The 14,014-nt window shown below is 44.1% G+C and overlaps 1 protein-coding gene across 1 annotated transcript; it reads right to left on the bottom strand.

Annotated features, from left to right (window-relative positions):
* Positions 1 to 1,446: 1,446 nt before the first annotated feature.
* LOC139309283 (major histocompatibility complex class I-related gene protein-like) lies at positions 1,447 to 11,741 on the bottom strand. Its single transcript, XM_070933338.1, has 4 exons — positions 11,669 to 11,741; positions 4,958 to 5,203; positions 2,815 to 3,090; positions 1,447 to 1,763 (listed from the first exon to the last, which is right to left on the bottom strand). Exons 1-4 carry the CDS (start codon positions 11,739 to 11,741, stop codon positions 1,447 to 1,449), a joined length of 912 nt encoding a protein of 303 aa, XP_070789439.1.
* Between the last annotated feature and the right edge of the window lie 2,273 nt (positions 11,742 to 14,014).

Below are 14,014 nucleotides of genomic sequence, written 5' to 3'. Positions count from 1 at the left end.
GATCTTGACTGAATCCCTCTGTTAATGCAATTGAAATAGTAAATAGAAATGATAGAATAGAGAACTACAAAAGCAAAATACGTAAGTCGATACGAAATGCTGTAAAATTACCATTAATGTTAGGTAATGTTCAATACGTTATGTCTTGACATGTTTTGTTTTTATGAATGTGTGATTCAGTGGTGAAATGTAAAATTTGTTATTACCGGTTCTGTGGGCGTGGCTTGGTGAGGGGAGGGGTGTAAATTGACTGAGTGGGCAGGGCCAGCTTTTCTTTTCTTTTTTACTTTTGAAACCATTTTTTCTACAACCTCTTCGGCTGAAGAGGTTGTAAAAAAATGCTTTTAAAAGGCTCTGATGATCCCAGCTGACTTGCCTGATCGGCAGAGGCTTTATTTTCTTTTTTTAAAATCCTCTGACGATCCCAGCTGACTTGCCTGATTGGACTTGCCTGATTGGAAGAGGTTGTAGAAAAAAATGCTTTTAAAAATAATTTAAAAAGCCTCTGATGATTGCGCCCCGCATTGCTGGGCAATGGGGGGGGGGCAAAGGGGGGGCAGGGATTTTTGCTACTGGTTCTCCAAACCACCCGCCTCCATCGCTACCAGATCGGGTAATCCGGTCCGAACCGGGAGCATTTATTTATTTTATTTATTTATTATTTCAATTTGTATACCGCCCTACTCCCGAAGGACTCAGGGTGGTGAACAGCCATAGAATAAAATTTATGAGTACAAAATTTAAAATAAAGTAAAACGAATTAAATAATTTGGCTGAAAATTTAAAACCCGAATAATTTAAGACCAAATTTAAAATTTCCATTTAAAAAGGGGAAAAATTTAGGTCAGGCCAGCTTGATGAAATAAGAACGTCTTGAGCGCGTGACGGAAGGTACGCAGATCCGGGATCCTCCGTATCTCCGGGGGGAGCTCCTTCCAGACAGTAGGTGCCCCCACAGAGAAGGCTCTCCCCCTGGGGGCCGCCAGTCGACATTGTTTGGCCGACGGCACCCGGAGGAGCCCCTCTCTATGGGAGCGTACTGGTCGGTGGGAGGCTATTGGTGGTAGCAGGCGGTCCCGCAAATAACCACCCCTGGTGTGATTGTTTTTTGTGTTGTTTTTAAAAATTATTTTTTAAAAAAAGCATTGGCTTTTTTGGCTGTTGCTGCTGCACCGTTTTTCCTCCTCTTATAGCTCATATTCATAATGGTTCTTTCTGGAAGCCGTTAGCCATATGGAAGCCAAGAGCCATAATGGCTCTTTCTGGAAGCTTGGGATCCACCCTGCATCTCTCTGAGATGCTCTATCATTAGCATCATCTCAGCAGAAGGCTCTATCAGAAGGACACGGGGATGATCCTTACTCTGCATCTCAAGATCTGAGATGGTTTCGCAGAGAACTTCCCCCCCACCCCTCATTCTTTCCAACATGGGTGCTTAATTCCCTTCTACTTACCTGGATGTTGCACTTTATCATCAGGCTCCTCCTTGAAAGACAAGACCAGAGGCTCCTGCAAGCCTTCATGTTCCAGGTGACACCAAAAACGGTCCCTCTCCTTGGGGTCGATCTCAATGCTGAGGCAGACATAGTAGGTCCCATCCGAGTTGGGAGCCACGTTCCTATGGAGGGTCTCATACTTGCAGACCTCTTCGTCCTTCATCCAGGTGGCCTGGATCTCCTTGGGGTAGAAGCCAAAGGCCTGGCAGATGAGAGTCTCCACATTGTCCCCGGTGGTCTTGTGAGTCACCTTCCCCACTGGGGGCTCTGCAAGAACCAGGAAACAAAATGTTTTCAGAGCAGGAATGTCTTCCTGTGACTTGTCCTCTCTGCTTCTCTACTGAATGTCTAGGCGGCTTCAAAGCAGGAGTGAAATGTAAAATTTGTTACTACCGGTTCTGTGGGCATGGCTTGGTGGTGGGGTAATGTGACTGAGTGGGTGAGTGTGGCCAACTTTTCTCAAAAAACTTTTAAAGGCATTTTTTCTACAACCTTAAGAGGTTGCAGAAAAAAAAAAATGCTTTTGAAAGCCTCCGACGATCAGGCAACTCAGCTGGGTCACCAAAGGAGCCTGAGTGGCGTAGGAGGCTAATGCCTCCTACTGAGGCAGCATTTAACATCCAGCTGCCTGCAATTACTGCGAGTTCAATTCTCACCAGGCTCAAGGTCGACTCAGCCTTCCATCCTTTCAAAGGTAGGTAAATTGAGGACCCAGTTTGTGGGGGCAATAAGCTGACTTTGTTAAAATATACAAAAGTATGAAGGCTATTGCTTAACGCACTGTAAGCCACCCTGAGTCTCCGGAGAAGACAGCATATAAATCAAAAATAAATAAATTTTTTAAAAAAGGCTTTTAAAGGCATTTTTTCCTGCAACCTCGGCCGAAGAGGTTGTAGGAAAAATGCTTTTAAAAGGTTCTGATGATCCCAGCTGAGCCATGCGATCATCAGAGGCTTTTTTTTTTTTTACTTTTAAAAGCATTTTTTCAGCCGAACAGGTTGTAGAAAAAATGCTTTTAAAAGTAAAAAAAAAAAAGCCTCTGATGATTGCATGACTCAGCCGAGCATGGGGGGGGAGGGCAGGGATTTTTGCTACCAATTGTCTGAACCACCCGCCGCCATCACTACCGGATTGGGCGAACCGGTCCGAACTGCGAGTATTTCACCCCTGTTTCAAAGGTTAGACATGCTAGAGCCCCCTGGGAAGCCAGGTGCAACAGAAGGTTGGCTTGTTTCCAAAACAGGACCTCCCTCCCCATCTGCATCCTCAAATGTCCATCCTAGAGAGATCCCCAGCTTTTCTTCTCCAATGGACTCACCTGTCCTCTGAAGAGCTTCCTTCCCATAGGACAGGTATGTCTTCAGCAACACAATGCAGGTCTCCTCCAGGAAGTGTTTATTTTCCTGAAACCACCTTGGATCATCCTCCCACTTCTCCTTGACCTTCTGGGCCTGGGGCTGAGCTGTCACCCATCTGAGGGTCTCCTTGTCGAAGCTGATGAAGTCCATCCCACCGTAGCCATAATGGAAATATCCTCCTTTGCTCCCGTCTTCCCCGAGTTCGCAGCCCAAAATCGCCTGCCAGATGTGAAGCCCTGAAGTAGAAACTCAATGAGATTGGAAAAGGTGGGGATTCCTCGCCCTCTCCCCCATACGCTCCCTTCTCGCCCCCTCCTCACCAGGACTTTCAATCTCTTTCTATATGAAGAAGACATCAATTTTACTGTTAGGAGCTACAAAACTGTTTCACAAATAAATAGAGGCAGAAGTGCCTTTGAAAAGGGAGGGATTTTTTTCTCTTTCTCTATTCCCCCCCCCCAAAAGAAAATAAATCACATCACAATCTCTTTGCTCCTGATAAATAGATGGAGAAGAAATGGAGGTAGTAACAGATTTTATTTTCCTGGGCTCCAAGATCACCACAGATGGGGACTGCAGCCAAGAAATTAAAAGATGCTTGCTCCTGGGGAGGAAAGCTATGGCAAATCTAGACAGCTTACTAAAAAGCAGAGACATCACCCTGCCAACAAAAGTGCGTATAGTCAAGGCTATAGTTTTCCCAGTTGCAATGGATGGCTGTGAAAGGTGGACCATAAGAAAGGCTGAGCGCCAAGGAATTGAGGCCTTTGAACTAAAATTATCTGCCACAATGTCCTTCCTGTCAACGGCTACTTCAGCTTCAACCACAACAATACACGAGCAAATAATAGATACAAACTCAAGGTAAACCGCTCCAAACTCGATTGCAGAAAATATGACTTCAGTAACAGAGTGGTCAATGCCTGGAATGCACTACCTGACTCTGTGGTTTCTTCCCCAAACCCCCAAAACTTTAACCTTAGACTGTCTACTGTTGATCTCACCCCATTCCTAAGAGGTCTGTAAGGGGCCTGCATAAGTGCACCAGCATGCCTACCGTCCCTGTCCTAATATTCCATTTTACTTACTCTTTTCATGTATTCAAATTATGTCTATACTTTTACCTGTTATCTTATATATGCTTGACAAACAAACTTATAATTATGATTATGGTGCTGGAGAAGACTCCTGCGAGTCCATTGGACTGCGGGGTGATCAAACCGATCCAATCCTAGAGGAGATCAACCCTGACCGCTCTTTAGAAGGTCAGATCCTGAAGGTGAAACTCAAATGTCTACTGAGCCTGCGTGGCGTAGGAGGCTAATGCCTCCTACTAAGGCAGCATTTAACATCCAGCTGCCTGCAATTATTGCGAGTTCAATTCTCACCAGGCTCAAGGTTGACTCAGCCTTCCATCCTTTCTAAGGTGGGTAAAATGAGGACCCGGTTTGTGGGGGCAATAAGCTGACTTTGTATAAAATATACAAAAGTATGAAGGCTATTGCTTAACGCATTGTAAGCCGCCCTGAGTCTCTGGAGAAGGGCGGCATATAAAAATAAATAAATAAATAAATAAATAAATAAATAAATAAATAAATAAATAAATAAATAAATAAATCCTTTGGCCACCTATTGAGAAGGAAGGACTCACTGGAGAAGAGCCTAATGCTGGGAAAGATTGCGAGCAAAAGAAGATGACAACAATGACAGAGAATGAGGTGGCTGGATGGAGTCACTGAAGCAGTAGGCATGAGCTTAAATGGACTCCAGTGGATGGTAGAGGACAGGAAGGCCTGGAGGAACATTGTCCATGGGGTCGCGATGGGTCAGACACGACTTCGCAACTAACAACCACAACAATCTCTTTGCATCTTTGGAGACCAAAAGAGACAAAGAAATCCTGGCATTTGGATTCCTGCAATGCATGTGTGGGTAGTTTCATAGTTGCTTTGCTCCGCCTTTGTGGTCCATGTTTTTTTGGTGTGTGTGTGTGTCATTGTTCTGCTTCCATTCCACAATCTCTGGGAACTTGTTTCTTTGCTTGATGGTTGAAATGACAGGATGTGGAAGGCGAGAATTGAGAGGAAGAATCTGCCTGCTCACCTTCATTCCGGGGGTGGAAGTTTTGCACACTCCCCAGGTCAGGCCTGAAGACCCACTCAGGATCCAGACAGCTTTCCAGCTCCACCATCTCCATCCAGGGCACCAGAGGCTCCAACATCCTGGTGCGGTTGTCATAGCGAGCGATGGGCTGGTCATCCAGGTGGACCATGGAGAGAAACTGGGGAAGCTCCTGGCTGGGCTCTGCCACTTGCAGGTAGGAATAAGACAGGGAGTGTTTGGAAGAGCCTGAAAAGAGAAGCGGTAAAGGGTCAGAATTAGGAGCTCTACAACTCAGGACCGTCTCTGAATCTCACTGTCATCAGGAATCCTCTTTTCGATTTATGGTACCAATACCATGTTTCCCCCAAAATAAGACCCTGTCTTATATTTTTTTGAACCTTGAAATAAGCACTTGGCCTTATTGCCATGCGCTCAAAAGCCTGATTGGGCTTATTATCAGGGGATGTCTTATTTTGGGGAAAACAGGGTAAAGGAGAATGTCATCATTCCGAGTAATGAACTCTGGGAAGTCAGGATTCTGATGCTTTGCTCGGGTTCAAGAATCCCTTTATTGAGTACATCTTATCGCAGTGATGGTGAACCTTTTTGGCACCGAGTGCCGAAAAGGTTGCTTGGAAATGTCACGCGTGCACGCTCATCAAGGCCACGCTCTGGAAAAGCCAAACTTCTGGGTTCTAGCGTGCATGCGTGTCTGACAATCAGCTGGCCGACACATATGCGCAGGCTGGTTTTCAGCATTGCTGCACGCATAAAGAGATCATGCTCCAGAAAAGCGGAACTTCCGGGTATTGGTGCGCAATCAGCTGGCCCGTGCGCATGCGCACACTGGTTTTCAGCATTGCCGCGTGCACAAAGGAAAGCTGATCGTCGTGCACGCATGCGCGCCGGAAACCCCGAAGACGAACAGGCAAGGCTGCACATTCCAGGCGACATGGCTTCGCATGCCACTTTGGGCACGCGTGTCATAGGTTCGCCATCATGGTCGTATCAGCACTTAGAAAGATGAAGCTAGCTCTAAATCAAGCTCAATGTGCTATTGCTGAGCACATTGTAAGCCGCCCTGAGTCTTCGGAGAAGGGCGGCATATAAATCAAATTAAAAAAAAAAATAATAAAAAAAAAAAAAAAAAAAAAACCCTTCCAAGACTGAGTGGCTGTGGCTCCCGGCATCCCGATATAGTCAGTTGACTCCATCACTGACTATTGGGGGCGAGTCTTTGGCCCCCACTGAAAGGGCGCGCAATCTGGGAGTCCTCCTGGATAGGCAGCTGTCCTTGGAGGAACATCTGTCGGCTGTAGCCAGGGGGACCTTCTGTCAGATTCGCCTGATTCGTCAGTTGCGGTCCTTTCTTGATCGGAATTCCCTGTGCACAGTCACTCACGCCCTCGTCACCTCTCGCCTGGACTACTGCAATGCTCTCTACATGGGGCTCCCCTTGAAGAGCACCTGGAGGCTCCAACTGGTCCAGAATGCGGCCGCGCGGGTAGTCACAGGAGCTGCATGGCGCTCCCATACAACACCTCTCCTGCGTGAGCTGCACTGGCTCCCAGTGGTCTTCCGTGTGCGCTTCAAGGTGTTGGTTATCACCTTTAAAGCACTCCATGGCATAGGACCTAGTTATCTTCGAGACCGCCTGCTGCTACCGACAGCCTCCCACCGACCTGTGCGCTCCCACAGAGAGGGCCTCCTCGGGGTGCCATCAGCCAAACAATGTAGGCTGGTGACCCCCAGGGGGAGGGCCTTCTCTGTGAAGGCTCCCACCCTCTGGAACCAGCTGCCCCCAGAGATAAGGAGAATCCAAGACCTCGGTGCCTTCCGCTGTGCCCTTAAAACCTTCTTTTTCCAGCAAGCCGGGCTGGCCTAACACTTTTAAAAATGTTTTTAATTGTCTGTTATTGTTTTTAATCATGGGGCCAAATTTATATATATCTTTTTAATTGTATTTTACTGTTTGTAGTTTATGTTTTTACTTGGCTGTTCACCGCCCTGAGTCCTCAGGGAGAAGGGCGGTATAGAAATTTAAAAATAAAATAAATAAAAATAAATCATTCCTGCGCAAAGGGATAGTTAAAAGAATAGGATTTCCCCACCCCGCTAGCTCTTTCAGGTCACATGGGCCAATCAGTCCAGTCACAGGTTCCCACCCGCCTCCAACAGGTCTCCGATGACATAAGCTTGGTTCACATGCCAAGTTATGACCAGCCAGCTGAGGCACCAAATTCCTAAGCCCACCTTGAATGGCAACCAAGAAATGAAGCAGAAGTAAGCATGGTTTCAGGTGAAGTTGTTTTGCAGGTTGACAGAGAATATTTGTAGCTCAAGGTAGAAATGAGAGGTCCTTTTCTTGCAGATGTTTCATTACTCAGTTTCACTACCCAAACTAGTGCTAGTGTTAGCACTGATGATGTTACCTATTTTGGGTAATGAAACCCCTGCAAGAAAACAAGCAAGCTCAAACTTACGGTGGCCTTTTAACAGTCCTCTTTGTAAACCTGGAAGGGGGCAATTTCCCCAAGATAGTTTGAGTGATCCTAAAAAAGCTAAAGGGATCCCTTGGAAACGGATCTTTCTGGATCAGCCAGCTGGAGCACTAGAAGCAGTTCTGACCTCATGAGCTGCTTTTAAGACAACAGAATAACACCTTGGAGAGGGACCTTGGAGGCCTTCTAGTCTGACCCCCTGCTCAGGCAGGAAACCCTACAGTAGTGGCCAAAATTGTGCAAACCTTTTGAGAAAAGTGTATTTTCTAAAACTAGCTAACAACACTGTTAGGATATGGTTTGAGCCTAGCAAGTTGTCCAGGCAATATATGTGTACTGTAACTTTAAGCTGAATATGTATTCTTTGACTTTAAAGTTTTACTGCTGATTCATTGTAATGCTGAGTCATGCTGTAATTAGTTGTGAACGTATTTAAGGAAGGTACTGTAACGTATTCAGTTGATGATAAGCTACCATAGTGTGAGGAGTTGCTAACCATTGTGCTATTAAAGTAAAAGTAGGAAAAGCGGGTCCAGCTAGATGATCACTGAAGGGCCCTCTTTGTTCATAGTATTGTAGAAGAGAAATTGTACTTGCAAATGTATCCAGTTGAAATAAAAGGCAGACACATTCCTTCTTTGATGTAGAACCAGTGAGGAGAGGCCCCTCAGTTGCCCCTCAGTTGCCAGAGATACAAGCATTTTGGTGATACACAGTTGAAGGTTAAAGAGATCAAGTATGACCACATGTAATATTAACAAGAGATAATTTGAATCTATGCTTCAGTAATCTACATAAAGAATTACGAATGTTGGCAGAGAATAAAATGAAACAGTAATTAGGAAATGTCAATTAAAAATGACAAATGTATATGACCATATGAATTGCTGAGTTAACAGAATCCTTTGTTTGAAGCTGTATAAAGTTGGACTCTCATGTTCATTACTTTGCTCAGATTCTTTAGGTAGCAATACCTGTCTGAACCTTATTGCAATAATAAAGCTGACTCTGTCTGCCCGAAGGGATGTCTCTTAATTCCTTCCCTCCATAACACTATCATCGTTTGATGGATCTGCTACCATCGTGGTTTGTGAACTGGAGTGAGTTTGTTATTCTAACCAACTAATGTTTGTTTGGTAAGAAGATATCTGTAACTACTGGACTGATTTAACTGGCAAAGACTTGGAATTTGTTTAAAGACTATGAGATTGTTTTTCTACTATAAAGTAAGCTTTTGATAAACCAGTTTGCATATCTCTTATTCATTGCTCTCAGCAACGTTTCTCTGTGCTCTACACTCTGCTGGTTGGTAACACAACACCAATATCCTTAACAAACACCACTATTTTTTGGAGTAGTACCAGGGGTGAAATCCAGCAGGTTCTGGAGAACCAGTAGTAGTGGAAATTTTGAATAGTTCAGAGAACCGGCAAATACCACCTCTGGCTGGCCCCAGAGTGGGGTGGGAATGGAGATTTTGCAATAGCCTTCCCCCTGGAGGGGAGTGGGAATGGAGATTTTGCAGTATCCTTCCCCTGCCACACCCACCAAACCATGCCCACCAAGTCACACCACGCCCACCAAGCCACACCCACAGAACCGATAGGAAAAAAATTGGATTTCACCACTCAGTCGTACCATAAAGTTATATATCAATGGAAAGATAATTTAATCAAGAATGTAATGCAATAACTTTTATGAAGGATTTGCTATTAGAATAGCAGTTATAAAGAAGGAAAGTGAAACAAGATATACAAAAATTATCACCATAGAAAAAAACAAGATATAGAAAAATTATCACCATGTCAGTTAATACTTAGTTGGGTAACCTTTAGCATGAATTTAGCTTTGCAACATGGAGTGAACCAAGTCTTTTAATTCTGCAGCTGTCATAATGTGAAACCAAGTTTGAGGGATTGCTTCTATTAACTGGGTTTTATTGCTGGGTCGCTTCTGACTAACAAGTTTGTTTAGTCGGCTCCATAGATTTTCAATTGGGTTACGGTCTGGGCTATTCCCAGGCCATTCCAGCAGTGGAATAGGATTATCTTGAAACTCCAAAAACAAAAACAAAAAAGAAGGGGGGGGGGGTGTTATTAGCTATCAAACCTCAAAAATACACTTTCCTCAAAAGGTTTCCACAATTTTGGCCACTACCGTATATCATTTCAGACAAACGGTTGTCCAATCTCTTCTTTAAAAACTGTTGGAGCATTCACAACTTCCGGAGGCAGTGAATGATTAATTGTTCTAATGGTCAGGACTATCTATAACTCTCATCACACTCACATCAAACACCCTTACATTGGTGCAAGAAGGCTTGCCACGACTGGCCCACCCCTTTTGGGTTTCCAAGGGCGCCTGACTTCTGGGAGATGCAACTTTACTGCTAGAGATGAACAAAGATTGATCTCTAGCAAAGATCAAAGCCGGGCAATGAGAAAAAGTGAAAGTGGGGGGAAAACCCAGATCACTCATTCGGTCCCCAAGGGGCAGGAAAGCCAAGATTAGACAGGTGCAACAGTGAACGCCAAGATTCTGGTATAATGATGCATGAAGAAGAATTGGTTAGACACATAAAAGAGAAAGGTCCAATGCATATTAAGAGGGTTTATAATGTCTTGTTAGAAAGAGACTCGGAAACTGAACTGGTTAAAGATTGTATGATTAAGTGGGCACAAATTTTTGCAGAACCAGTGATGTTGGAAACATGGGAAAAAATATGGGTCCAGAATGTTAAATTTACACAGTTGCAGAATTTGAGGGAAAATTTTTATAAAATGTTTTATAGGTGGCATTTAGATCCTAAGAAATTATCGTGTATGTATCCTAATGTTCAACCAAAATGCTGGAGATGTGATTGCTTAGATGCCACATATTATCATATGTGGTGGACTTGTAAGAAAGCGAAGGCTTTTTGGATAAAAATCTGGTGGGTTATGCAAAATGTTTTGAAGAAAAAACTTCAGTTTTCTCCACAACTGTTTTTATTGGGTATAGTTAAGGGTTTTACATTGGGTGAAACAAAGCTGATACTGTATATGGTGACAGCAGCGAGATTATTGATAGGTCAATATTGGAAAAATGATGCTTTGCCCACTATTGAAGAATGGACTTTGAAGATGGCCAGTTTTGCAGAGATGGCGAAGATTTCAGCATACTTAAAAGACCGAACTCAAGAGACTTATGCATGGGAGTCGAAAAAGTGGATAGACTATGTGCAGAATAAATATCAAACTAGGAAATATCAGATAGCTTTTAGCTGAATGAATGTATTATGTAGGGATAGATTAACTGAGTTTTAAGAAGGTATAAATGGTATATAGGGGGTGGAGGGGTTTAAGTTTCATAAAATGTATTTTTGATTAGGATTTTATTTTGTGGAAGTCCTGGGGGGAAAAGGGGAGGGTCAGGGAGGGTTTGGGGGGTGGAAACTGGGGAGAAAATGTATTTGTAAAACTTTTCAAATAAAAAAAAAAAAAGAAAGAAAGCCAAGATTCTACACCTGCAACAATGAAAGCCAAGATTCGACAGGTGCAACAATGAAGGCCAAGTTTCTACACGTGCAATGATGAACGCCAAGATTCTGCACGTGCAACACTGAAAGCCAAAGGTCTCCACGTGCAAAATGAACGTTAAGGCGGAGGGAGCTCCGGGGACGGAATGTCTTGGGTGATCGAAGTTCCGGGAAGGAAGGGGTACTGGATAGACGGCTGAAAAAGGGGGGCGCTTAACTGAGAAGGCGTTCCGAGGTGCTTTTTCTCCCACCCAGAAGCCCCCCACTCCACCCCATCCTAACAGGTCCGCGCAGTCCCTTCTGGGCATCGGCGGAGTGCCAGAAACGGATCCCTGATGGGTAAAGAACCGGGAAAGGTAGGCAAGGCAGCTGCAGCCCGCTCCCCGAGATACTCACCGCGGTCCCCTCCCCGCTCCCCGAGATACTCACCGCGGTCCCCTCCCCGCTCCCCGAGATACTCACCGCGGTCCCTTCCCCGCTCCCCGAGATACTCACCGCGGTCCCTTCCCCGCTCCCCGAGATACTCACCGCGGTCCCCTCCCCGCTCCCCGAGATACTCACCGCAGTCCTTTCCCCGCTCCCCGAGATACTCACCGCAGTCCCTTCCCCGCTCCCCGAGATACTCACCGCGGTCCCCTCCCCGCTCCCCGAGATACTCACCGCGGTCCCTTCCCCGCTCCCCGAGATACTCACCGCAGCAGCCCCGCAGCAGAACAACCCCCAAAGTCACCCCCAGGAGCCAGAAGGGTGCAGAGTGGAACAGCATCCATGCAGCTCGGAGTCAATTTGCGTGCAAGTTCGGCTCCAGCCAAAACCTTTTCCCGCCACATTTTGCATTTGCCCTCCCCTCTATTATGCCTTTTTCGGCGGGAAAGCCAGTTTAAGGTAGGTACGATCCGGCATGGGGGGTGCGGGACTCTAACTAACATGCAGGATGAGAAAAATCTAATCCTATTTTTTTGGGGGGGGGGGGTTACTGCAGAAGAATGTGCATCCAAGTGTTTTTAAGATAGGGAGCACACTCACTGCTTGTCACATTATTCTTTTTTTAAAAAGTTTTTTATTTTAAATACATTAAAGCAAGACACAAACACACAACATTTATATATATATATCACTTTTTCCTACAGCTATTTCGAAGTGATCCTTTCTTGCTGTTTACATCTATTTACACATATTTTAACTTTGTCTAATTCAACAATTGTTTTCCATCTTTCTTTATTTCGTCTACATTGTACCTTGATCTTCAACATTTTTCCCCCCTCTCTCCTTTATTCCTCTTTCTCATTTTTGGGTGTATGTTTTTTTTTTTTTACTGCAGAAGTAAAGAATGTGCAACCAAGTGTTTTTAAAATAGGGAGCACACTCACTGCATGTCACATTATTCATTCATTTGTGTTGTGGATTTAATAAGACAAACACAACTTTTGGGTTGATCAGAGACAGATTTTATATATTGCGCAATAGGTTCAAGGCTCTGTACATGAAGCGTTGAACAAAGACAGGAATTAGGTACACTGGTTTTATACCCTTCTAGACAAAGGATTCTTTTGAAGTTAGCAGTTCATATGATCCTATACATTTATCAATTTTAATTGACATTACAGAGTTTCTTTGCAAAACAATCATAATTCTTTTTGTAGATTACTGAAGCATCTCTTTTATCTTTTGACGATGGACAACTTTTAACTCATGTGGATCCCCTTGACCTAACCAACCCTTAAGATGTATGTCATTAGAATGTTCCTTTCTTCTGACAACTTAGAGGCCTCCTAGAGGAACCAAAAGGACCTTGGCTGAGTTTGTACTCTTTCCAGCCGGATGCATTGCTTTTTAGAATAGAGTGAATAGAAAGTTATCCAGTGGTCATCCATCAGAGCCTGCTTCATTACATTATTTGTATCCTACCATTATTATGTTTACAAATAACATATCGGAGTTTTAACATTTTCATTGAGGTATAAAGTATTGTAAAATACAAAAGTAAATAGAAAAGCAGTGGGAGGGGGAAAGGGGGAAGAGAAATGAGGAAAGATGGGGGGGGGGGAAAGAAAAAGAAGCATCGACTTCCGACTTTTTCTGTTACAGTAAAATAAGGCATTAACATCAAATCACATTTTTTTTACTTTTCTATAATAGTGTAAGGTCCCAAAATATACTTGAGTCACCAGAATGCCAAAGAGAGAGACTCAAGACGAGGTTTGCAAAAAAGCAGGTTTTATTTATGGCCAAAAACAAAATACTGGGTGGAACTATATCCAGAATATACAGATACAATGCATGCGAGGAGATAGCCACAGGATAATGGGGGGAAAAAGAAGAAAGAGAAAAAAAAGAGGACATGGGGAAAAGAAACAAAGTAACAAATGGAAGACCACTATGAAACAACGCTTAAAAATGATCAGATACCTATATGTTGTATGTTGTGTAAATGTCATATATGTGTTATAATAAAACTACAAATTTTAATAATAAAAAAGAATATACAATTAAAAAAAAATAAGACATTGTTTTAAATGTTTATGCCACCTGACTCCCAACAACTCTGAATGGGTTACAAACGGCTAAAATGGTTTACAAATGGTTAAAAATATTAAAACAAAGAACACAACAAAAACAAGGGGGGAAAAAGAGAGATAAACATAGAGGAGGGGAGAAGGAGAAGGAGGGGGAGGAAGAGAAAGGGAAGGAGAGGAGGAGGAGGAGGAGTGGGAGGAGGAGGGACAGGAGGGAGGGGAAGCAGCAGCAGATGCAGCTATCACACTTGCCAAAGCCTGAGTGAAGAACCACGTCTTCAGTGTCTTTCAAAGAGGTGTCTCCAACCTTGGCAACTTTACGACTTGTGGACTTCAACTCCCAGAATTCCTCAACCAGCGCATGCGCTGGCTGAGGAATTCTGGGAGTTGAAGTCCACAAGTAAAGTTGCCAAGGTTGGAGACCCCTGCTTCAAAGGATCAGTAGGCGGTGGCTATTCAAACCTTGAGAGGGGGAGAACCTCACTCCAGGGGAGCAGGCTCTGCTACCCTTTCCTGGATCCTG

This window comes from Pituophis catenifer, unplaced genomic scaffold (genome assembly GCF_029215685.1).
Source record: "Pituophis catenifer annectens isolate HBS135680 unplaced genomic scaffold, rPitCat1.0.hap2 SCAF_2, whole genome shotgun sequence".
In the NCBI taxonomy this organism is placed as follows: Eukaryota; Metazoa; Chordata; class Lepidosauria; order Squamata; family Colubridae; genus Pituophis; species Pituophis catenifer.
The sequence above is the reverse complement of the archived record's forward strand: the minus strand, read 5'-3'. Positions and strand labels throughout refer to the sequence as shown.